The 25,261-nt window shown below is 46.7% G+C and overlaps 1 protein-coding gene across 4 annotated transcripts in view; it reads left to right on the top strand.

Annotated features, from left to right (window-relative positions):
• Positions 1-1,684: 1,684 nt before the first annotated feature.
• The window catches only part of UBE2T (ubiquitin conjugating enzyme E2 T), a 47,495-nt gene continuing 23,918 nt past the window's right edge, over positions 1,685-25,261 (top strand). Inside the window, exons 1-8 of one of the 4 annotated variants that reach the window (XM_075121914.1) lie at positions 1,702-1,811; positions 2,959-3,059; positions 11,732-11,844; positions 13,179-13,248; positions 13,942-14,047; positions 15,897-15,995; positions 16,160-16,243; positions 21,877-22,242. In XM_075121914.1, coding sequence (XP_074978015.1) covers positions 2,974-3,059; positions 11,732-11,844; positions 13,179-13,248; positions 13,942-14,047; positions 15,897-15,995; positions 16,160-16,243; positions 21,877-22,005 — 687 coding nt within the window. In that variant the 5' untranslated portion in view covers positions 1,702-1,811; positions 2,959-2,973 and the 3' untranslated portion in view covers positions 22,006-22,242. Of the gene's footprint in view, positions 1,812-2,958; positions 3,060-6,141; positions 6,188-11,731; positions 11,845-13,178; positions 13,249-13,941; positions 14,048-15,896; positions 15,996-16,159; positions 16,244-21,876; positions 22,243-25,261 lie in introns of those variants that run through there. The other 3 variants (XM_075121915.1, XM_048826949.2, XM_075121916.1) reach the window with 3 other exon arrangements.

Consider the following 25,261-nt stretch of genomic DNA (forward strand, 5'->3'; position numbering starts at 1 on the left):
TGACAGGCCCCCCTGGGACTCCCACACCTATCCAACCCTTCCTGTTCCCCGTCCCCTGACCGCCCCCACCAGACCCCCGACCCATCCAACCCCCCCTGCTCCTTGTCCCCTGACCACCCCCTCCTAGGACCTCCGCCCCTAACCACCCCCCAGGACTCCACCCCCATCCAACCTCCCCTGCTCCCTGACTGCCCTGACCCCTATCCACACCCCTGCCCCCTGACAGGCCCCCCGGGACTCTCATGCCTATCCAACTGTTTCCTGCCCCCTTACCATGCCGCTCAGAGCAGCAGGAGCTCGCAGCCCTGCAGCCCGGCCAGAGCCAGCCACACCGTGCTGCCCGGCAGGACCAGCGGCCCAGAGAGCTGAGGCTGCGGGGCAGGGGGGACAGCAGGGGAGGGGCCGGGGACTACCCTCCCCGGCCGGGAGCTCAAGGGTCAGGCAGGACGGTCCCACGGGCTGTAGTTTGCCCACCTCTGCTTTAATGGATATCTTTGGTGTCTGATAAGCAAGGGAGCCATATAGCTGAACTTGGTCTGTTGTTGCCATCATGTAAAGAGAGACTAAAGCCCCATCTTCGTCCAGTTATAACTCAGTCAGGGGACTCCTTTCAGAGTAGCAGCCGTGTTAGTCTGTATTCGCAAAAAGAAAAGGAGGACTTGTGGCACCTTAGAGACTAACCAATTTATTTGAGCACAAGCTTTCGTGAGCTACAGCTCACTTCATCGGATGCATAAAGTGGAAAATGCAGTGAGGATGTTTTATACACACTGAGCATGAAAAAATGGGTGTTGATCACTTCAACAGGTTTTCTCTCCCCCCACCCCACTCTCCTGCTGGTAATAGCTTATCTAAAGTGATCGCTCTCCTTACAATGTGTATGATAATCAAGGTGGGCCATTTCCAGCACAAATCCAGGGTTTAACAAGAACATCTGAGGAACGGGGGGGGGGGGGGGGGGGGGAAGAGTAGGAAAAAACAAGGGGAAATAGGTTACCTTGCATAATGACTTAACCACTCCCAGTCTCTATTCAAGCCTAAGTTTTTGTTTTTTTTCCTCACCCAACGGCAGCGTGACTAACCCTGAGCATGCAAAAATTCATGAGTCAGGCCCCCCCAAATCACAAGATTTAAATATATATATATAAAAAATCCCAGGTCTCTTTCCCTTCGCCTTCTCACGTACAAGCTTTTGGGGGTGACGCGACTCTTGCTTCACGACGGGCGCCACCCTCCTGAGAGTGGCTGCAAACCGGGCTGGAGATCCTCAGGCAATCCCCTGACCGTAGCAGCTGGGTCGAACCCCCCCATATATTGATGTTTGTGTGCATACACTCGCATGTGTCCAGGTTAAAGTGTGCAAACCCAGCCGGCCCCACACACCCCGGGGGGCTGAACCCTCCCCTCCCAGTGTGGACGGGGCTCGAGCCCCACCCGGCCCTGGCAGGGAGGCCAGTCACCTCCCTGGCCCCGCCCTCTACCCCTCTGTGGGGAGGGTGCCCGCGAGGAGGGGTGGGCGGGGCCCCGGGACGGCTCCTCCAATCCCACACCGCGTCGCCTCCCCGCTCCCAAGGTTTGAAGCCACGGGGCGGGGCCTCCGGGTCCTTGTCCGGCCAATCAGCCCCGCTCTCCCCGCAGATGGGCACCTCTGCTCAGCGACTCAGAGTGGGCCTGGCTGGTTGCTAGGCGCCCCGGGAAGTCCCGCCCCTGGGTTTCGCCCGACGGGGCTGTCACTCGCGTCCCACGTTTTCCCTCGCGCCCTCCCCCCGTTCGTTTGTGTGTGGCGCCGCCGCGAGGCCGAGGCTGCGCGGGTGAGTGGGGGGCGGGGCGACCTCGCGCCGTTCCGCACAGTCACCCCTCCCCCACACAGGGGTCATGGCGGAGGGGGGCAGTTAGCCCCCGGGAGGGGGGGGCAGTTAGCCCCAATAGGGACTGACCCTGACCCTGGGAGTGGGGTGGTCCTAGGGGGAGGTTAGGGGGGCAGGGAGGAATGGGGGGCAGTTTCCCTGAAGGGGGGTGACCTCGACTGTGAGGGTGGGGGGCAGGTGGCCCCCATGGGGGAGTGACCCTGGGAGTGGGATGGTCCTAGGGGGAGGTTAGGGGGGCAGGGAGGAATGGGGGGCAGTTTCCCTGAAGGGGGGGTGACCCCTACTGTGAGGGTGGGGGGCAGGTGGCCCCCATGGGGGAGTGACCCTGGGAGTGGGGTGGTCCTAGGGGGAGGAATGGGGGGTAGTTTCCCTGAAGGGGGGGGTGACTCCGACTGTGAGGGTGGGGGGCAGGTGGCCCCATGGGGGAGTGACCCTGGGAGTGGGGTGGTCCTAGGGGGAGGTTAGGGGGGCAGGGAGGAATGGGGGGCAGTTTCCCTGAAGGGGGGGGTGACCCCGACTGTGAGGGTGGGGGGCAGGTGGCCCCCATGGGGGAGTGACCCTGGGAGTGGGGTGGTCACAGATGGGCAGGTGGCCTCCCTGCAGGGGGTGACCCTGACTCTTGGGGTGGGCTGGTCATGTGGGCGTGGGGGGCAGTCAGCCCCCATGGGGAGTGACCCTGATCCTTGGGGCAGGTTTGTCATGGTGGGGGGATGGGAACAGTTACTCCCCATGGGGAATGTCCCTGGACAGGGATTTCCCGACCTTCCCCCTCCCCTGGCCAGTGTTGCTAATTTAGTCACTTTCCAGCTAGATCGGGGTGGGCAAACTACGGCCCGTGGGCTGGATCTGGTCCCTCAGGGATTTGGATCCGGCCCGTGGGATTGCCACCGCCTTGGGCTCCGGGAAGCGGCCACACCATGTCCCTGGAGCCTATGGGGCGGGGAGAGCTCCGCACGCTGTTCTTGCCTGTGGGTACCTCCCCCAAAGTTCCCATTGGCCAGGAACGGGGTACCGCGGCCAGTGGGAGCTTCGGGGGAGGTACCCACAGGAGAGGGAAGCACATGGAGCTCTGTGCCTCCCTCTCCCTCAGGGGTCACGCAGGGACATGGTGCCGGCTGCTTCCCGGAGTGGCGCGGCAGGGAGCCTGCCCTGGCCTCAGTGCGTGCAGCTGCCACCCCAGAGCCACTTTAGGTAAGCGGCGCTGGGCCAGAGCCTGAACCCACCCTGTACCCCAACTCCATGCCCTGAGTCCCCTGCTGCATCCTGCACCCCTCCTGCACCCCAACCCCCCTGCCTGAGCCCCCTCCTGCACCCTGCATCCCTTCTGCACCTCAACCCCCTGACCTGAGCCCCCTCCTGCATTCCACACACTTCCTGCACCCTAACCCCCTTCTGTGAGCCCCCTCATGCACCCCTCCTCTGCCCCAACCCCTTGCCCTGAGCCCCTTCCTGCACACTGCACCCCCTCTCACACTCTGTCCCTGCACCCCAACCCCTGCCCCAGCCCTGCAAGTAATCTCTGCACCCAGATGTGGCCCTTGGGCCAAAAAGTTTGCCCACCCCTGAGCTAGATCTAGTTTTTTAAAATTTCTAGTTGGAAAAAAAATTCATTTTGTTGTTTGGAAATTTGAATTGAAGTTGAAACATTAATACACGCGTTAAAAGCATATATATGATAAAATCTTTGTTCTTGGAAATGCTTAATAGGTTTGAAACTATGAGCAAAGAATAGCTGCCTCCCACAGCTGTTTGTTATGACAGTGCTGGCTCATTCATTTCAGAGAGGTTGGCTGACCTAATAATTTCAAATTATGATTTATAAACAACAGTAAATCATCATAAATTCAAATGCTGATGTTTATTGGTGTTTCATGATGTTTAAAATGTGAGGCCAAGAGTTAGCGCCGAATTGCCTTGCCGACATATGAAAACTTGAAACTTATGAAAAGTTGCTTACAGTAACTGGGCAGCCACAGTACGCTTAACTCCTTTATTGAAACTTCATGAAAGTTTATGCATATATATAGAAGGAATTAATATAATTTCTTCTTGGGATGACTAGATTAGTGTGTTTAGGGACTTTGCTCTAGTATGCTAGATTTGTGACTGGGAAACTTTTAGAAATATATGTTTCCTATTAGGCAAGGTTTTTAAAATGCCTTATTTGCCAAGGTCATCTCACATTGTTGCTATCTAGAGAGGTCACTATCTCTGGGAGTTTCTGTACTAAACACTTTTATTATAATTTTTCAGAAGTCAATTGAAATTAAATACATTAAAATTTTTTGATATATTTTGCTTTAGAAAGCTAAAACTGTTTGTAATTTGCATTGTCCTAACAAAAAAATAATTTATTAATTATGACAGTCTGTACTCTTATATTCACCCTCTTTACAAGTCTATGATAAATTTTGTACAAAGTATTTCTTGTGAGGTATCACTTGAAAACTCATAATCTGTTGAACTTTATTGTCCTGGTAAAATGGGTGGCAACATTGTATGTAAAGTTATAAAATTCTATTTTATAAGGCATGTTCCAAGTCTGGGGAACCAGCTTCAAACCGGTTCCCCAGAGACAAAAGACTAGCCAACACTTCAGCCAGGTGTCAACAAAATCAGATGGACTATCACCTGGTTAATTGGCCAATCTTTGGCAGGAAGACAGGACTGAGTGAGAACTTTACATATTGACAGCAAAACAGATAGAAGTTTCTGTCCTCTAGACTCCTGTCACCTGAACCCCAGCTGGAGATGATCTTCAAAGGGAAAAGAGAACTGTAAGAAATGAGGAGAGAAACCCCAAAACACTCCTCCCTTTCTCTTTGCTCACAGCATCAGAAACACCTGAAGGAGCACTGAACTGGGGAGGCGGAGGGAGCTTTGCTGAAAGGATTCTAGCCAGCAAGACTGCAAAAGTAGGGGGAAAGCAGTGGACGTGTTATTCCTTGACTTTAGCAAAGCTTTTGATACAGTCTCCCACAGTATCCTTGCCAGGAAGTTAAAGAAGTATGGGCTGGATGAATGGACTACGGGTGGATAGAAAGCTGGCTAGATTGTCGGGCTCAATGGGTAGTGATCATGGCTCCATGCCTAGTTGACAGCTGGTATCAAGCAGAGTGCCCCAAAGGTCGGTCCTGGGGCCGGTTTTGTTCAATATCTTCATTTATGATCTGGAGGATGATGTGGACTGCACCCTCAGCAAGTTTGCAGATGACACTAAACTGGAAGGAGAGGTAGATATGCTGGAGGGTAGGGATATGATACAGAGGGACCTAGACAAGTTAGAGGATTGGGCCAGAAGAAATCTGATGAGGTTCAACAAGGACAAGTGCAGAGTCCTGCACTTAGGATGGAAGAATCCCATGCATTGCTACAGACTAGGGACCGAATGGGACAGAGCTAGGCAGTAGTTCTGCAGAAAAGGACCTAGGGGTTACAGTGGACGAGAAGCTGGATATGAGTCAACAGTGTGCCCTTGTTGCCAAGAAGGCTAACGGCATTTTGGACTGTATAAGTAGGGGCATTGCCAGCAGATCGAGGGACGTGATCGTTCCCCTCTATTTGACATTGGTGAGGCCTCATCTGGAGTACTGTGTCCAGTTTTGGGCCCCACACTACAAGAAGGATGTGGAAAAACTAGAAAGCGACCAGCGGAGGGCAACAAAAATGATGAGGGAACTGGAACACATGACTTATGAAGAGAGGCTGAGGGAACTAGGATTGTTTAGTCTGCGGAAGAGAAGAATGAGGGGGGATTTGATAGCTGCTTTCAACTACCTGAAAGGGGGTTCCAAAAAGGATGGATCTAGACTGTTCTCAGTGGTAGCTGATGACAGAACAAGGAGCAATGGTCTCAAGTTGCAGTGGGGGAGGTTTAGGTTGGATATTAGGAAAACTTTTTCACTAGGAGGGCGGTGAAGCACTGGAATGCGTTACCTAGGGAGGTGTGGAATCCCCTTCCTTAGAAGTTTTTATGGTCAGGCTTGACAAAGCCCTGGCTGGGATGATTTAGTTGGGATTGGTCCTGCTCTGGGCAGGGGGTTGGACTAGATGACCTCCTGAGGTCCCTTCCAACCCTGATATTCTATGAAAAGCATGTGGCGAGAAAGACATTGTACTTTGAATTCACTTAGCCTGTTAAGTAAGTTATTTGTTGCATATTGCCTTTTATTTTTTGTAACCAATTTTGACTTTTATGCCTCATTACTTGTAATCACTTATACTCTTTGTTTCTGTGGTTAATAAAAACTTGTTTTGTTTTTGTCTAAACCAGTGTGTTTGGATTAAAGTGTTTGGGAATCTCCACCTGAGATAACAAGGTTTGTGCATATCACTTTCTGTTTATGATATGAGCTTGCATTGTCCAGTAGAGTGCTGGGCAGTACAAGATGCATATTTCTGGGGGGAAGTCTGGGACTGGAGAGTTTGCTGGTGTTCTGCAGTGTAATTCATGAGTGACTGACTATAGCACTCATACTATGTAGCTGAGAGCAAGTTATATGCTGGAGGCTGCGTGTGAACAGACCGGGAGTGGTGGTTCTCACAGTGAAGCAGTGTAAAAGACACCCCAGGTTCAAAAACTGAGGGGAGACAGCTGTTCTACAGTCCAGATTGTACCCTGGGTAATGGTCACATTCTTATCTGTTTTATAAGTTGCCGGTCAAAGTGAAAATGAAAGATAAAACAATTCAACATTTTTTCCATTCAAAGGCCTCAAAAACCAACCAAGATGAAGAACATACCAAGAATCAAGGCTATATCAACATGTCATCTGAAGGTTCAAGTGGCGTATCTACATCTGAACTGTCCGAAGCACAAATAAAACTACCTACTGAAGAAACTGTGTCTCCACAACCTGAAGGAAGTTCCCAATGTTTGTTGGTCAAACTTTTTCCATTTATTGAAGTTACAAAAGATAGCTACCGGTGCATTTCTTACAAAAAAGCTTACGAAGAAGGAAAGCTTCCCACTGCTACAATTGGTAATACTGGAGGAGCTTGGTTTGCCAGACTGATCAGCAAAGTCAATGCTGATAAACTACATGAAAAGTCTGCAAAACACCAAGCCTCTGTACTGCATCAAGTTTAGAAGTACTTAATGAGGTGTGACGTTATTGATATAATCTGGGACCATTTAGATCATTGTTGCAACCGAGGTCCTGTAGTGGCACCAAATCTTGAATAAAGGGGGTCAAATGAGGTATCTAAGACAAGGTTATGGTTTGCTGGTTATGATTATGCTGTCTATATGTGTGTATCATTTTGTAGTTAAAGTTAGAATATTGGCTCTATACTGTCTGTATTTCAAACTTGTGCTGTGCTTCTGGGGAACGCTCCAGACAAGTTGGTGTCAGCTCTGCCTAGCCTGCTGGATGGCCCATTAAGGACGATCAGCTATACAAGTGACCCACTGAGAGAAGGCAGACACACTTTGTGACTCAGCAAGATATACAGGGACATGCCTATGGACAGAACTCTGAGGTTTTTCCATGCCATGTGATGGACAGCTTGTCCTTGGGACAAAGAAAGAGAGACCACATGACAAGAGACTATAAAAAGCTGCTGCAGCTCCTCTATCTTGTCTTCAGTCCTGCTTCTTATCTCTGGAGGAACTTTGCTACACTGAAGCATTGAACAAAGGACTGATGACCCAACCCAGCTGCGGATGTACTCCAGAGACTTGATTTGAACCTCCAGTTTATTCCATCACTGCTGCAAGCCTGAACCAAGAACTTTGCCATTACTGTATGTAATTGATTCCATTTAACCAATTCTAGCTCTCATCTATATCTTTTTCCTTTTATGAATAAACCTTTAGATTTTAGATTCTAAAGGATTGGCAATAGCATGATTTGTGGGTAAGATTTGATTTGTATATTGACTTGGGTCTGGGGCTTGGTCATTTGGAATCGTGAGAACCTTTTTTTCTTTTACTGGGGTATTGGTTTTCATAACCATTTGTCCCCATAACAAGTGGCACTGGTGGTGATACTGGGAAACTGGGGTGTCTAAGGGAATTGCTTGTGTGACTTGTGGTTAGCCAGTGGGGTAAAACCAAAGTCCTCTGTGTCTGGCTGGTTTGGTTTGCCTTGGTGTGCATAGAAACCCCAACCTTGGGCTGTAACTGCCCTGCTTTAAGCACTTTGTGCTGAATTGGCACTCTCAGTTGGGTCCCACCAGAACCAGCATCGTTACAGTGAGGCCATTAAGAATGCTGAATACACAACACAGTTTGTGGGAATAAACATGGCGGTCGCATCATACTTTCTATTTAAGCAAGAAATACTGCACACTACAAACTGTAGGTCAGTGTTAAGTGCATTGTCACTTGTTAACCCTGAAGTTGGACACTGGTTCTGAACAAGACCGGCAAATGCTCACTATTTTTCTGCAAGAAACTCAACTAAGTGGTTAGAAGCATGTGATGCAACTGTGAAAGACTCAGCAGTTGAAAAAGTGAAGAATTCTCTTGCCACATTAAAAAAAATTTGTATACATGGCTGATGCAAGTGGGCGTCAAGTGTTAAGTCATTGTATACGTTATCTTGACGTCAGTGGTCGGCCAGCAGATGCATTTCTAGATGTTCAGGTTATAGAAGACACATCGGCTGCATCTGTGACAACCCACATCTTAGAAGAGTTAAATGCTTGTAAATTGGACCCCAACAGATGGCTGCTTGTGCATTTGATGGAGCAGCAAACTTCTCTGGAAGACATGGTGGAGTACAAGCTTTGCTCAGAGAGAAGTGTAACCCTAATCTCTCCTATACACACTGCAAAGGCCATCTACTCCAGCTAGCGCTAGTACGAGCTGCAGAATCTTCAAAAGACATTCAAAAAGCCATAATTGTAATGACTTTGTTATACTCTTTTTTTTTTTTTCTCTCCAGCAAGAGTCCAAAAAGAGTGAACGTCTTGGAAGAAACAGAAGATGCTCTGGGACTGAAGTTCAAATTAGTCCAAGAGCAAATCCACTGGCTTTCTCATGAGTGATCCTTGGCTGTTGTTTTAAAATTACTGCAACCCTTATTACTGGCTTTGGAAAGTATCTACCAAGAGGGGACAGATCTAAGTAGTGAGGCTGGTGGACTACTTTTGCTACTACGTTCAGGGAAGACAATCGCTATTCTCTCTCTTGTAAGGCTACTGTTGAAACCACTTGGGTCACTGACATCTGCTACAACAGTAGTAGATCTTTGTCCAGCAATAGACGCTACAGTTGGATCAATCAGAGAAATATCCATTGAAAACGTACTGGAAGAAGCAAAGACTTCAATCCAGAAGTTGACTAATGACTCTTCCTTAAGTGAAGAGGACAAGAAGTGTTTGTTAAGCTAGCTGAAAAAATACATTGACTTGATTCTTACAAATCTATAACAGCGACGTCTGGATTCTACTCAACCTCTGTGTAGATTTTACAGATCCCTGTCTTATAAAACACCGACAATTGAGTGGAGTAAGGCACTGCCAGCAATGGGGCTGCCATGTGCTCAGGACAGAATAGAGAATTTAAATGCAGAGTGGAATGTCATGCAACGAATGAATGAAGATTTGACTTCAGCTTCTTTTTTATCATCTCTAGTGGCTCTACCCGATCTTTGTGCTATGTTTCCTGGGATGAAAGAAGTAGGAATTTGTTTCTTGCTACTCCCAGTCACAACAGCTACAGTTGAGCGTTCTTTTTCATCATTTAATAGGATTTGGTGTTATGAAAGAAGTTGCCTTCTGCCTGATCATGTGAATGAACTAATGAGCATATCAATTGAAGGACTGGAAGTACTGAACACATGAGAAGCCACCAAAGATGAACGCTCTGCATTTGAGAAGTTCATTAACAGAGTTGTAAAAAATTACAACAAGAAATCAAGAAGGATGTAGATGTAGTGCTTCACAGAAGACTTGAATAGCCAATTTTATTTGTGTGATGATTTTAAAATGAGTTAAATCTAATAAAATGCTTGTGGAACATTTTTCAGTTTTTACTATGGTGCCTACAGCCCACCTTTGTCCTCGTGGTCTCGCCCCTTGGCTCTCACCCCTCTGTAAATTCAATCACACCCTCTAATTTCAATTCCTGGGGAAAACACAATGTGGGGTGATCATTGGGAGAAGGGAGACAGCTAGCCCTCATGGGGGGGGGGGAATGCTTGATTCTTCCCCACAGCTGGGTGGGGGCAGAGGGATACATAGTTATCCTGGTGGGGAGTGACCCCCTACCACCTCCCCCCGCCACACACACACGGGTAGATTGTCCATGCTTTGAAGTAGCCACTGACATGGAGTGCAGGGAGGCTATAATTTCTGACAGGTGAGACACCCCCCCACCCCCATATTAGGAAGATCCTGATTACTAGCCATCTATCTTGCTGCAGGCAGGGTTGGACCCGTTTTAATTCCCACTTGCCAAAATCTGTTCCCCATTGCCAGTAACTATTTTTTGGCAAATTAGTGACATTTTCGTGGTTCTCTGTCTTGTCCCAGCTGGTGGGTGTTTTTATGTTTGACTGGGAATATTCACGGAGATTGCTCAGGACAGTTTTAACCACATAGATTTGTACTGTATTGCAGCCACAACATGCTTTGATCCCAACAGTCCTGATGATCTCATAATTGGTTACTCAGCATGGTTGATTATTTTGAACCTGTGTTGTACATGAGCTGGCTTATGAGATGGTTTGGTCAGTTTTTAGTTATATAATCATAGAAATGTAGGTCTGGAAGGAACCTCAAGAGGTTATCTAGCCCAGTGGTTCTCAATGTTTTTGAGCTCAGGACCCATTTGTAAATGTTTATGGTCCATTGTAACTCAGTAAATAGTCTAGGGATGGAGGCCTTGGGGTGGTTTGGGTCAGATCCTACATGGCACTCATCCCATAGTGCTGGCTCCTGCGGCTCCTGTGCTGTGGGGCTGGCTGGGCTTGGCTCTTTGGTCTGGGCGTTGCAACCACAATGTGTGTGAGTGGAGTTGTGACCTGGCTCATGGGATTACAGTGCCACTCGCTCAAATTTGGCCTACTCAGACTCCCGTCGTCATGATGCCTGGGCCAAACCTGGGTGGCGCTGGGACCCCAGAGGCTGCAGTGCCTGGAGCAGGGAGGCGAGCCCAGCCAGCCCCGTGGGACAGGAGCTGTCACGTGACCATTTGAAATGCTCTGATGACCCAATTTGGGGTACCGACTCATGGGTTGAGAAACCCTGATCTAGCCCATCTTCCTGCCCACCCTGCCCTGTTGAGGAAGGATTAATAAAAAAAGATCAAAATTCCATGCTTTAGCCAAGATTTATACCTGGGATAAAGCATATTTTTGTTTTAACCTGGTTAGTACAGTTTAATAATATTACCTAGCTTTTATCTAGCACTTTTCATCACTAGATCTCAAAGTGCTCTACGAAAGAGGTCAGTGTTGTTACTGCCATTTTTGCAGAGGAGAAAACTGAGGCACAGAGGTGTGAAGTGACGTGCCCAAGGTCATGCAGCAGACCAGTGGCAGAACTGGGACTAGAATTCAGGTCTCTGGAGTCCCAGCCCATTGCTCTATCCATTCTGGTGGACCGAGTCATCTTACTACCTGGTTGGGCTACATGAGGGTGTATAAAATTTGGTTCTTGCTGCTATAGAGACGAGATGTTTTTAAAGAATTCCAAGGATCGTTGTTGTTTTTCCTAGCTCTGCGTCACCCTCAACAGAATAGCTTCTAATATTAAAGGCTAAGTGACGGCTGTTGATGAATATTTAATGGCTGCTTCCAATGACCGTCCTCCTTGCGCAACTGATGTTTGACTTTTTATTGTGAAAGGCAGTACCATATCTACAGTATGAAAGGTGCTAGCTATAAGGTGCTAATTCTTCTTACAATATTTCAGCACGATGCAAAGGACTTCACGACTGAAGAGAGAGCTGCATCTGTTGACCACAGAGCCTCCCCCAGGCATTATGTTCTGGCAAAACAAAAACCGGATGGATGATCTACGAGCCCGTATGTATTATCATCATGGTTTGGGGTTTTTTTTGTTTTTGGTAGGTGTTTCACCAAAATTCTCTCTGCTATGGTAATGTTTACTGGGCAGTGTCTTGGCAAAGCCTCCTGGTGACACATTCACAGGAGTGAATATTTTGTCTGTACGTAGCAATTTGGGGATGAAATTAACCCCAGTCTATGAAATTTTTGTTTGATTCTTGTCCACTCTTCTTTTTTTTTCTTTTGGAATTCCCCTTCTTTATGTTCCCTATTGATTGGATCTCTGGTCATGTGGCTAGGAAGTGTGGACCCGGGGGAGTAGTTAAGGAAACAGCCACACTGTGGTATGCTCCCTTTTAAGTTCTTAGGGACTTATGGTTCTTCAAGTGACATGAGTTACTGTTGCTAGAAGTAGCCGTAACCCTCCTCTCCTGGCTTTTCAACACCGCTGAAGGAATCTGTGAATGTAGGGGGTTGGATGTGCTTTGCTAACAAAGTTTTATAGATGGCTTGGAGACTCTGGTTTCCTGCTACGAGGAAGGCCAGGCACCTACAGAGTTTTTCCTCCATAACTCGGCCTTTGGCCCTTTAGATTAACTCCATTTCAGGCACTGACTTCCAGAAGAAACGATACAGGGGAGCACTATTGAAGATTATGGCCCTGTAATCCTAAGCGTTAGCTTTGCCACCTTAATGGAAGAGACTGCTTGGGTCTCTAGGCCAATTCTCAGTCCTCGTTCTAGGGCTGAACATTAATTCAACAGCTTTTTCAACTAGTGGCTGAAGTTCACCATAGTTATTGTATCATGCTCACAGTCTGAACTTGAGAAATTTTCTCTCCTTCAGAAGTTGAAATTGACCATGACTCCTGAAGTATGAGAAGGGAGCAAGTATCCAGGCTTTGCTTGGGTGTAAAGATAGAAAGGTCAGCCACACGGAAGGAATTAGTGAGACAACATAACGTACTCTTTCTTCACTGTGCAGAGCACTTGCTCAGCCGAGCTCCAGCAATATGATTTTTGTCAGTGATGCGGTTCCAGCCTGTAACAGTCCCATGCTTTTTTTTTTTTTTTGCTTCCAGAATTAGATATCTAATGATTGTTTAGCCCCCCCCAGTTCCCACTTAAAACATAGGGGTTATTGACCTTATTGCACAGCAAGGTAGAACAAAACGTTTAGTGACGAGGTGGCAGTGGTCACTTCTGTTGGCAGATCCAGACATTGCTACAGTTAGAAACGGTGTGATGGGAATGCACGACTGTAGCAGAAGCATGATGGGAGTGTGTGTGTGTGTTGGGAGGGGGACACTTACTCATTTTGAATGTAATAGTTGTCTAATTTTTTTCTTTAAGAAATTTTGGGTGGTGCAAACACGCCATATGATAAAGGAGTTTTCAACTTGGAAGTAGTTGTTCCTGAAAGGTAACTAAATCACAACATCTAGGAAGGTGGGCAGAGGGGGGAACACACCTAGTAAGAAGGATGTTTATTTTTACCTTCCTGTCAAACATGCCAGTTTGTGTGAGACACGAAGAGGTGGTATCCTGTATATTAGGAGGATTGGAGCAGTGGGCATAAAGTATAATAGTTTGGTTCTTTGCCTTCAGTCTCCCTGTTTGTGACATTATCAATCAGTTTTAGGTAAGAGATTTTATTAATGTACTTATTTATTTGTAATAGGAAGATTTCACTTTCAAACTCCCAAGGTGTGTAACAATGCACAAAAAAAATCTAGAAATACTTTGTCAGGATCCTTAAATTATTTTGATGCCTTTAAATATTTTTGAAAGGAAAAAAAAAGGACCTGTATGGTGCATAAGTAATCTGAGGCAATGAGAAGTTAGCTTCTCAGCAAAAGGGAATTTAATGCCGTGCAAAGGACAGAAACCAAACTGAAAACAGTCAAGGCCATTGTGTTAGAGGGCATGGCCAGAGATGGAGCTGTTTTCTCCAAAAACTTGCTAAGGAGAAGATGGTTGGAATTTGCAGGTGGCTGGGGAGAGGACACTATAGTGTTGTTTGTGGCAAATGGAATGCTAATGGAACTGAAAATTCAATTTACCGGTAGATTATATTTTAAATGAAATCTGTTCCTTTAACACCTTTTCTTTAAAGATATCCATTTGAACCCCCGAAGATTCGCTTTCTGACACCCATCTACCATCCCAACATTGACTCTGCTGGAAGGATTTGCCTGGATGTTCTCCGATTACCACCCAAAGTAAGGCAGTGTTACTCTAGTGGGGATCAACAAGGTTACAGATGATGCTAAACTCCCCTATTGTCCCGGCTGTACAAAGCGTCACTGATATTTAATATTGGCTCTTGTTTACATGGATACTTATGATACAGGCGACTATATAATGCATGTCATTGATTACTCACTAAGACCTATTTTTCTTTGCTTTTTTTAATGCTTTAAGGGCTGGGATTTTCAAATGGACCTATGAGTCAGGTGCCCCTCTGAAAATCATAGACTCATAGAATATCAGGGTTGGAAGGGACCTCAGGAGGTCATCTAGTCCAACCCCCTGCTCAAAGCAGGACCAATCCCCAACTAAATCATCCCAGCCAGGGCTTTGTCAAGCTTGACCTTAAAAATATCTAAGGAAGGAAATTCCACCACCTCCCTAGGTAACGCATTCCAGTGTTTCACCACCCTCCTAGTGAAAAAGTTTTTCCTAATATCCAACCTAAACCTCCCCCACTGCAACTTGAGACCATTACTCCTTGTTCTGTCATCAGCTACCACTGAGAACAGTCTAGATCCATCCTCTTTGGAACCCCCTTTCAGGTAGTTGAAAGCAGCTATCAAATCCCCCCTCATTCTGCTCTTCCACAGACTAAACAATCCCAGTTCCCTCAGCCTCTCCTCATAAGTCATGTGTTCCAGTTCCCTCATCATTTTTGTTGCCCTCCATTGGACTCTTTCCAATTTTTCCACATCCTTCTTGTCGTGTGGGGCCCAAAACTGGACACAGTACTCCAGATGAGGCCTCACCAATGTCGAATAGAGGGGAATGATCATGTCCCTCAATCTGCTGGCAATGCCCCTATATATACATCCCAAAATGCCATTGGCCTTCTTGGCAACAAGGGCACACTGTTGACTCATATCCAGCTTCTCGTCCACTGTAACCCATAGGTCCTTTTCTGCAGAACTGCTGCCTAGCCATTCGGTCCTTAGTCTGTAGCGGTGCATGGGATTCTTCCGTCCTAAGTGCAGGACTCTGCACTTGTCCTTGTTGAACCTCATCAGATTTCTTTTGGCCCAATCCTCTAATTTGTCTAGGGCCCTCTGTATCCTATCCCTACCCTCCAGCGTATCTACCCCTCCTTCCAGTTTAGTGTCATCTGCAAACTTGCTGAGAGTGCAATCCACACCATCCTCCAGATCATTTATGAAGATATTGAACAAAACCGGCCGGAGGGCCGACCCTTGGGGCACTCCACTTGATACCGGCTGCCAACTAGACATGAAGCCATTGATCACTACCCATTGAGATGGACAATCTAGCCAACTTTCTATCCACCTTATAGTCTCTTCATCCAGCCCATACTTCTTTAACTTGCTGGCAAGAATACTGTGGGAGACTGTGTCAAAAATCACAGCCTGGATCCTGATACAATACAGACGTAGATGACAGATGACACTGCGGGTCAGTGTCAATTAAGTTGGAGTGAGATCTCCTCTGTGTCACTAGAATTGCTCTCTTGAAATGGCCCAAATAGAAGCTCCAGGGCTAATTGGTCTGAGCTCTGTGCCTCTGTCTGTCTGTCTGATAAAGGAAGTTAGCACTGTAGCTGTGGTGAATCAAAAGAGTGAGAGCCAGTTTGGTCCTGGAATGTTTTTCTCCTTTGTAGGAGAGGCCATAACCTTATTGGTTTGAGATCCACTAATCTGGCATCAGATGTCTTCCCTGCTTTATAAGCTGACCACCTGGTGGTAACCACGTTATGTACTGCATTGAGGTCTGGAAACTGCAGAGGAAAACTTGTTTTCTGTATGACAGCTAATGATCAGACTTCTCCCTGTTAAGCTCTGTTTTTATTGTTCTGTTTCTGTGAAGGGTGCATGGAGGCCGTCCCTGAATATCTCCACATTGCTGACCTCCATACAGCTTCTGATGAGCGAGCCTAACCCCGATGACCCCCTTATGGCAGACATAGTATGTACTCTTCTTTTGTTCCCTTGGTACAAATGCGGGAGCATGCAAGTTAGCGCAGAGACTATATGGTACTTGTGCTCACTCTTCTATATAGGGAACTAAGAGTGTTTGCAGGTGCTTGATTAAGTGTCTACCCTCCTTGTCTCTTGCTTTATTATTTCTAGTCCTCGGAGTATAAATACAACAAGGAAGTGTTCATCAGAAATGCCAAACAATGGACTGAGAAGTATGCAAGCCAGCAAAATAGGGTAAGAAATGTACCATGCTTTGACTCTGCTACAAAGGAATTGAGTGTAGGCTAATCTTCACATGTATAATCTTGCTAGTCCTCAGGGAGTAATGTGAGTGACGCAGTTATAGGCATGATTTTCAATGCTGTTCTTTTTTTCTTGCCTCTAACCCACTGACCCCAGTGCATTTTTGGATGTCTATTTCAGGTTCCAATTCCAGTATTTTTTTATTGGGAGTGGATTGCCTGTCTTCATAGAATTGAGTCCCTGGGTTGCCAGGGCTGTGATAGTGCCATAATGTGAACTCTCTGAATTTAACTTCGCTCTTTCAGAAATTTTTGTTAATTCTGTTTAGGTAAACTTTACTTTGTTTCCCTGCCCACGTTGTCATAGCTAGAGATTCCTGTGTAAGTGGCCTCGTATACGCTTAAAGTTTTGCCAGTATAACTAGTGTAGACACAGCTTATACCAGCAAAAGGACTTTTTTGCTGATATAACTGCAGCTAGGTGTACACTATAGACTGCTACTCGGATAACTATGTCAGTTGGGGTGTGAAGAGGCGTGTGTGATCCCTGAGTGACGGAGCTGTGCTGGCAGAAGCCCTCCTGTAGATGCAGGTATTCCAGCAAAGCTGCTCTTCTACCAGTATAGTTTTTGTCATTTGTGATGGCGTTGGAGTGGTGGTTTTACCATATATGTAGACCATATTCTGCTGGTGTAGCTGTGTCCACACTAAGTGTGCTTCCTTGGTATGGTATATTGATATTCTTGTACCAGTAAAGTGCTCCTAGTGTAGGCATAGCTTGTGTCTACACTAGGGCTCTTTGCTGGTTATAAAAGCGTTCATTTAAAAAAATCACACCCATAACTGACATTTATTATGCTGGCAACATTTCTAGAGTTTACCTGACCTGTGTCTCAGGTGTGTCCTTCCACTTCCTGTGTCTGCTCTGCATGGACTTACGAAAAGTGTCCTGGGATATTTTTAAGAGTTGGGATCTGCCCCAATGTCCTTGGTCAAAATGTCCCTTCCTATTGTACTTGGTGCTGGCTTTCTGTTTGTGTAATATAAATATACAGTTATATTTGGGAAATGTGAGGTCATATGCAGATTATAGAAGGGGATTATGTCCTTTTAACATGGGGATTGCTCATGACATCTGTCACAGAGTGGCTAGCCCCTGTAACTGAGTAGGTCCAGCTCCCCTATGCCAGAGCAGGTGCTCCCAGCTGAGCCCAGTAAGGGGGCAGAGTTGCACCTGACGCTATAGAGGGAGTTCCACTGAAGGGCTGGCTATGAGAAGGAACTGGCTGATGGAGAGTGAGACAGGAAATTGCAGGAGGCAGGACTGCCAGAATCCCTGTCGAGGGAAGGTATTGAAAGCCTGAGATTCAAAGGATGAGCTGAGAAAATGTTTTTGTTGGTTTGTTTAAGTTTGGGTGTGGGTGTGGCACAGTGTTTTGGCAAGCTGGGGAAAAGCTAGGCACTATGTGTACACACTGAACTGAGGGTCCCTGCCGCAAAGACTTTGCAGTCTGAGTATATATAATGAGAGACAGTGGCTGGATACAAAAATATATGGGGGAGCACAACAAAGTAGTGCCATGATTCTGATTAGAGTAGAAAGCGGAGGACAGACACACCAGCTGCCTAGCCAATGTTACGTGTTTTGTAAGCATTACAAATGTTCTAACCCTATATACACAGGCGTGGAAGGTGCTGGTCACTCCTCTCTGTGGTTTTAGCATGTGGGTAAAACATATAGGGCCTGCTATTCAACCCCTTTCCTTATGTGTAGCTCCTGAAGATGGAGCTAGACATTTTAGATCTCCAACAAATTTATACTAGTCATAATGGACTATGCCTCTAGCTGCCCCAGTGCTGTGGTGACACTCAATGGGGGCAAGGGAGTGGGCTGTCAATGCACTGAAGACTTTCTGGAAGGTGGGTTTCCTTAGTATCGTGTTTGTTTGGGAGAGATCTCTTGTGCTGAAGCGTATTAGTGAAAGGATGAGATGATATAACTAGCCATCTTTCTGCACCCTCACCTGATGGAATGTCATGGTCAGGAGACTTCCCAGAACTCCTTTGGCAACATTAAAAACATTTTCAGATAAAGTATTTACCTGAAGTCCTATTAGCCACCCTAAACGTCGGCTCAGCAGGAGTTCCCTGGGATTTTACTCTTTGAGCAAGCTCCTGTATGTGTACAAGGTTGAGGCCCTACTAGACCTAGAGTGAAAGGAGTGAGGATAACAGGTCTGTCATAGTGGCGATGGATGAAAAATTGCCTCTTGCACAACATGAGACAAATGGTTGTAGGTGCAGAGTGCTAGGGCAAGTTTATAGAGATGAGGTCTCTTGAGGCAGAACAACATGCAGCCAGCCACTGCCCGTTTCCACATGCTCAGCAAAGAGACTGTTTTAGTATTCTCCCCTGGACACAGTGGGAGGGAGTGGGAGCTTGTGGTGGAAGAGATGCTCTAATTTCTCACCATATCAACTACAGAGAGATCGACGAGGGCTCCTCAGGGTCTGATTTTTCCATTGTCCTGTACCTTGTGCTGTCATGTAGGCCAGTGTAAAGTGCTCAGATGGCAGTGTTACTCACTTTGTGCTGCTGTGAATGACTGCACCAGGTGCTGGGCTGTGGAGAATCAGGTCCTAGATGTGTGGAGGAGAGGGAAAAGCAGGGACCCTGTTACTACCCCCCACAACTAGCTGCTAGGATGGATCGTGACTCAGAACTCTTCATAGTGCTTGATCAGAGAAGTGCAGCAACTGTGGAATAGCTTCTGTTTATTGACCCTTCAACTAAAATGGTTTTAACAAAGGAGTCAAAGGCAGCCTGCAGCCTCAGTTGCTTAGTTTTTCCTTTTTCCACTCAAATATCCAGCAAGCTGTAGAGGAAACAGCTAGAATTGTTTTGCAGTTGTAACAGTAGGAGGCACCTGCACCCATGACAATTGTCTGACTTCTGGAAAATAGCTGGGCAGTCTTGTTCCCCAGACTAATGAAAGTTGTTGGTGCTTGTTGTCCAACTTCCCTTCCTCCTGGATAATGCGCTTGCCTTGTTCCTCCAGTAGGTGGGGTATTTGGTTTTGTATTCTCTCGGCTTCTTGTGGCAAAGGGGAGACAAATGGGACCTGATGTCTGACAAAGTCCTTGCCTCCCAGCTCGGCAGGGCTCTGTGCCTGCCCCTGGGATCACTACTTCCACCAGCCCCTGTTCTACTTGGGCCCTGTGCTCAGCTAATCCTGCCATTCCGTCACATTCCCTTTTTGTCTTTCCCCCCCAAGCACCTCTATGGGCACCCTGTACACCCCAAACATGCTCCCTGATCCTGCGTGCCATGGAGCCATTCTGCTATCCCAACACCCCATTTCTTTTGATGATCTCCCCTAACCTGACCACTCTCCTCCCTTAAATTAGTAATTTACATCACATTTTAAAACTATGGGGAACTAACTCTATATAAACAATCAGCCTTGTGACATTACTTTGTGTAAGCCTTGTCCTCCCCATCTGCATCCTTGAGCATTGTCTGTCCCAAAGTCCTGTCTGACTTAAACTGTAAGCTCTTTATGCAGGGATTGTTTTTTTCATTTGAAAGGTCTGTCTCCTATGCATACAGGTCTTGCTTTTGTGCCTGGCACGTCCATTGCAATGTAACTGTCACGGGAGACCGTGAATGGTGCAGGGTAAGGAGATCCCTTGGGTAACAGTCTCTCAGCCCCATTGATAAGAGCAGTTAAAGTATTACTAGAGTGCACGCTCGAAGACTGCCTCAACCCCTATCTCAAGGCAAAGGCAAGCAACCAGTTGGGAGGGGGATTGGGAGGAAGGTATAAAACACTAAAAGGCCAAAGAAATGCCTGTCCCTGACCATAGCACCCCCTCACTCCTTACCCCTTCCATGGGGTACAAAAGAGATGGGATGAAGACCCCCAACCCCCCAAAACAGAACATGACCATAAATTGTAAGGGGTGGGACTATGGGCGTGCATCTCAGGTCTAATTATGCCTGCTGAGGAGGGCTGGGACAGGACAGTGGGAAACAAGGCTCTGCGACGTTAGAGTTATGGGACACATGCTTGCTGGAAACTAACCCCAATAAACATTGCATTGCCTGCACTTTGGATTTCTGATCTTCTGCTTTCTGTCTGCGAGACAAGGGAGAGGGTGAAGGGAAAGCCCTCTAACGCTGTAGACAACGGCTTCTTTCGCTATGCAAACCTGATTTGTTCTCTGAACACTGTCCATCTTGTGCACTGAATGAGATGGGAGTCCTCAGGAAAAATAGTATGTTATCATGTAAAAGCAGCAAAGAGTCCTGTGGCACCTTATAGACTAACAGACCTATTGGAGCATAAGCTTTCGTGGGTGAATACCCACTTCGTCAGATGCATGTACTGGAAATTTCCATGTGTATGTGATCATGTAATTAAAGGGGAGGAGGGGAACTTAGGATAGGTCTACACTAGAAAGTTAGGTTGACCCAGCTGTGTCACTCAGGGATGTGAAAAATTCACACCTCTGAGAGACGTAGTTAAGGTGGCCTAATCGCCAGGGTAGACAGTGCTAGGTTGACAAAATAATTCTTCTATCCACCTAGCTACAGCCTCCCAGAGAGGTGAATTTACTACAGTGACAGAAGAACCCGTTCCATCACTGTAGCAAGTCTCTACACTACAGCTACGCCACTGTAGCGTTTCTAGTGTAGACGTAACCTTGTTATGGCTGTGGGGGGGAAACAACCTTGAAAATGTGACCCAAGTGTGACCATCTGCCTGAGTGAGAAACAAATAGGTCTCAAATGTGAGCTGCCCCATTTGTCTCATGGGTGATGACCCAGATGCCAGTGATGGTACTTTAAATGAAGACCTAGTTAACTGGGGCTGGTTGACATTTTCATAGGAATATGGTTTTTTGGCACATTTCTTGATTATTTTTTTTAATGAAAATTTCAAAACTATTTAATTGAAATTTTTCATTTTGGTTTTTGAAAACCAATTTTTTGAATTTTTTTGATATTTTTCTTTTCTATCTTTTGTTTGCAATTAAATGTAGTAGAATGAATGTCTAGGGTTTGATTTCTCCCTCCCTTCCCCCCCGCCCCCCAAAATTTTTCCATTTTTTCCTTCACTCTAACTCTTCAGACTTCCTGAATTTTGGGAAAGTTCCAGAGTGGCAGAAGGAAACGTAAGAGTGGATGGGACCTCCTGGCTCATCAAGTCCAGTCCCTGCTATCACAGTCAACCCCATCAAATAACGTGGGTCATAAATTTATCAGACTCTGTCTTAACATTAGCTAGGAGCAATGGGGGTGAAGAACCTTTTGGGAGGCTGTTCCAGAACTCACTTCTCTGATGGCTAGAAACCTTCTAATTTTCAGCCTAAATTGGTCAATTTATACACTTTTAGGGTTGGATTTGCATACCGTAGTCTGAAGTGCTTTGAGATATTTCCCCCCACACACTGTGTTATAAATGTGTAAGTCTGGCAGTAATTTTCTAAGAGGAAGTGCTAGTGTGTCTCCAGGAAGCGCACACTCCTTCTAGGGCAGACTTGATCTTCCAAACTGACTGTGAATGTTACAGAAAAGAAAGGTAACCTTTGTTTGAATCATTTGTGTCTCTTATGTACCAGGCTTCCAAAACTCCAGATGAGGAAGTGACCCAATGTGAAGCTAGCACTCCCAAAGAATCTGCCATCTCCCAGAAAAGGAAAGGAAATGATATGAGCAGGAAGGGGAAAAAACCCTGCCTCGATTCATAGAGGTTTTCTGTGTAAATAAACATTTTTATGAATGCGTAACAATGGCAGGTTTCACTTGTCTCCTGCTTGACCTAATACTTGCGATGGCAGGGGGTTTGTTTTCAAATTAAAGTTTTTTTAATTTTATTTCAGTAGCATTACATGTTTTGTATTCTTGTTTGTCTTGCATTGTTTGTGCCTAAGTATTGTGAAGGAAGGCAGAATTGGGAATAATAAATCAGTCTTATATGTATTAGAGTTCTCTTGTGATGATGGTTATTGTGTGAATGAGAAATTGCTTAACATTGCCCATGGACAGTATATGGCCAGTCTGGCTTTTTTGTTTTTGTGGTTGATGACAGAGTAGAAATTGGAGCACATAATTAAAGGATGTATTTGAATTTGTAAGTAATATTTTGGTGTTTCCCGCCACAATTGAGACATCAGCACACCTGCCTGTAGCAGACACTTCGGTTTCCCTTGTTGGAGTAAGAATAGTCAATGATACGTGAGTGTGGACATATTGCATACTCTGTATCTCCCCCTTTCCCCAGCCATCTTCCCACCTGTGCAATCAGCAACCAGCTCATAAATCAGAGTTCCACAAGCTGAGCAGATGGCTTAACGTTTTGCAGCCCAAACTGGAGCGGAGTCTAGGGGGAGGCTTAAACTGGTGTCATTTATACCTTCCAGTCCCTTAGTGCAGATTTGCATCCACTCACCAACTTGTACCTTACACCTCAAGTCTGCGTTTGGCCATTGAATGTAAAGGAATCTAAAGTTTGGTAATCTTGAAACCTGAGGGGCTGAAAAAGCCTGAGAGCATAGCAAGAAACACAACTACCTGGGCTACGTGAGAAATTGTAATTTAAAGTAGCAACTGCTATTCCTCACTTCCTTCTGACTTCCCAACATGTGTAAGTTTCACCAGCTTCAGTTCCCTTATGCACTAGCGTGTGGGTGCAAAGGAGTCTGTTCGTGGAAGAAGTCTGACTTTCAGAGGTACTGCGATCCTGTTGATTTCAGTTGGAGTTATGGGTGCTGAGCACTTCTGGCAAAGTCCTGAAAATGTCCATCTTACACCACCCCTGAAGTGGGCCGTTAAACTAAATCTGAACTAAGCGGTAGTTTAGTGAATGGAAGCGCTTTGTCACTAGCTTATATTCGGGCTTGTCTGCACTTAAAATATTGTAGTGGCTCAATTCATAGAATATCAGGGTTGGAATGGACCTCAGGAGGTCATCTAGTCCCACCCCCTGGTCAAAGCAGGACCAATCCCCAATTTTTGCCCCAGATCCCTAAATGGCCCCCTCAAGGATTGAACTCTCAACCCTGGGTTTAGCAGGCCAGTGCTCAAACCACTGAGCTATCCCCCCCGCCAATTGCAGTGCTTCAGAGAAGATGCTTCCTTTGCCAATGGCATGTGTTCGGCCGTTGGGGCAGGTAAACCACTTTGCCGAGAGTCAGTAACTCGGGCAGCAAGAGAATTCTCCCGTCAGCCTAGCGCTGTCTACATCAGGGGTTAGGTCGGTTTAACTATGTCTCTTGGGTGTGGATTTTTCACAGCCCTGATCAATGTAAATTATACCGACCTAACTTCCTGGTGTAGGCCAGGCCTTAGAGACAAGAGCCACAGCTCTTAGAAAATTACATATTTAGGCAGGACATACATGTTAAATTGACTTGGCTAATAGCCTTTATGAATAGGAACATGGAATCTGCCACACTGGATCAGACTCATCTAGTTCATTATCCTGTTTTTGATGATACTGTAGGTATCTGTAGGTACTAGTGGGCCGTGAAGGCATGTTTGGGGGGATATGGCGAGGCCCAGGCCAGCCCCCACAGAGAGAGGGGAGGGAACTGCCCCAGCTCTGCTCTGGCCCCAGCTCCTGCACACTTGGCTGCAACTCCGCTCCTGGCCCTGCCCCCAGCCTTAGCCTTGCCCCCAGCTGTGGCCCCCTTACCCGTCTGTGCCCTCTTCCCCCTCCACGGGAGCTGTATCCCCAGCTCCCAAAAAGTTTAGGGACCACTGTACTAGATGCTTCATTATAGTGTCATTGCCCACAAGGGGGTTTCTCTGAAGTGGATGAATGTGCAATTCTTGTGTCTTTGTGCTATTGCTTCTGTATTACCATAATTTCCAGGAGCCCTAGTCATGGAGCAAAACTCACTGTGCTAGGCACTGTACAAACACAGAACAAAAAGGCTAGTAAGTGCGGAATGTTGTTTCTGTATGCTAATTCTGTAACTCGACCTAGCGCTTCACCCACCCCAGAGAAAACAGGTTCCCTTCTCTGGCAACACAGGACAGAGAGAATCTGGGGGAGGAGAGTATGCACGGAAGGACAGAAGAGGTGGAAGGCTGTTTCATGCACAGGGGCAGCATGAAGGGAAATGTGAATCCATGGGCCTAATTCTGCAACGCCTCCTGTTGAAATGAATGGGAGCTCGATGGAGAAAGGAGGGGTGCTTGCAGCAGCCGGGGCTGAGTGCAAAGAGATGAGGCAGTGACAGGCACATGGAGGAACGGAGTGAGTGGCGGAGGAGAGGTTGGGCAGGGCCTTCAAAGTCAACTTATCCTCTGAGGAGAGAGTTGAATGAGATTGGATTTTTAAAAGAGAACAGTTGCCTGGAACTAGTCTGTTAACTTCTAGGCCTAACCTTCATGTCTTTGCCTACCTGAAACTCAGCAGTGAAGCTGGGACTTGAACATGTTAAATTCTTAGGCCTTTGCTCTCCCAGAAGCTGCAGGGAGCCCCTCCAGCCCCTCCAGCCAGGCTCGGAGTATAGGCAGCAGGGGGCCTAAAGCCTTTGCTTCAGTGACCCCCTTGCCCTCACCCCCAAACAGAGTACTAGTAATAGTTGCATCCAAATATTTCCTACACAGCTCAACAGGAGTTTGCTTCTCCAGTAGGGACTGAAGGTGGGGGACAGGGCACAGCCCAGCCTGCACCAATTCTGAGGTAGTGAGTGACACGAATGTGTGGAAGTCGGTTACCTCCCCTCACTTGAGTGCTTGCTCATGCACGAAGTCCTACTGAACAATTAAAAGGTGGTTCTACTCCGAACTGCCTTGGGGATCTCTGCGTCAATGAATCCAGAGCAAATGGGTTCAGTGAGTGAGGCTGGCAGGATGTTTTTTTCCTACTGCCAGCCTCGCTCACTCCAGGGCTTGCCTGTGTTACAGAATGCAGAAGCTTTATTAGATGCACAGAGTGAGCCCAGTTTGGCTCTCGGGCCTTGTCTATATTACATCCAGATCACAGACGCAAAA

The sequence above is a fragment of the Caretta caretta genome, chromosome 21, assembly GCF_965140235.1.
Source record: "Caretta caretta isolate rCarCar2 chromosome 21, rCarCar1.hap1, whole genome shotgun sequence".
Lineage (NCBI taxonomy): Eukaryota > Metazoa > Chordata > Testudines > Cheloniidae > Caretta > Caretta caretta.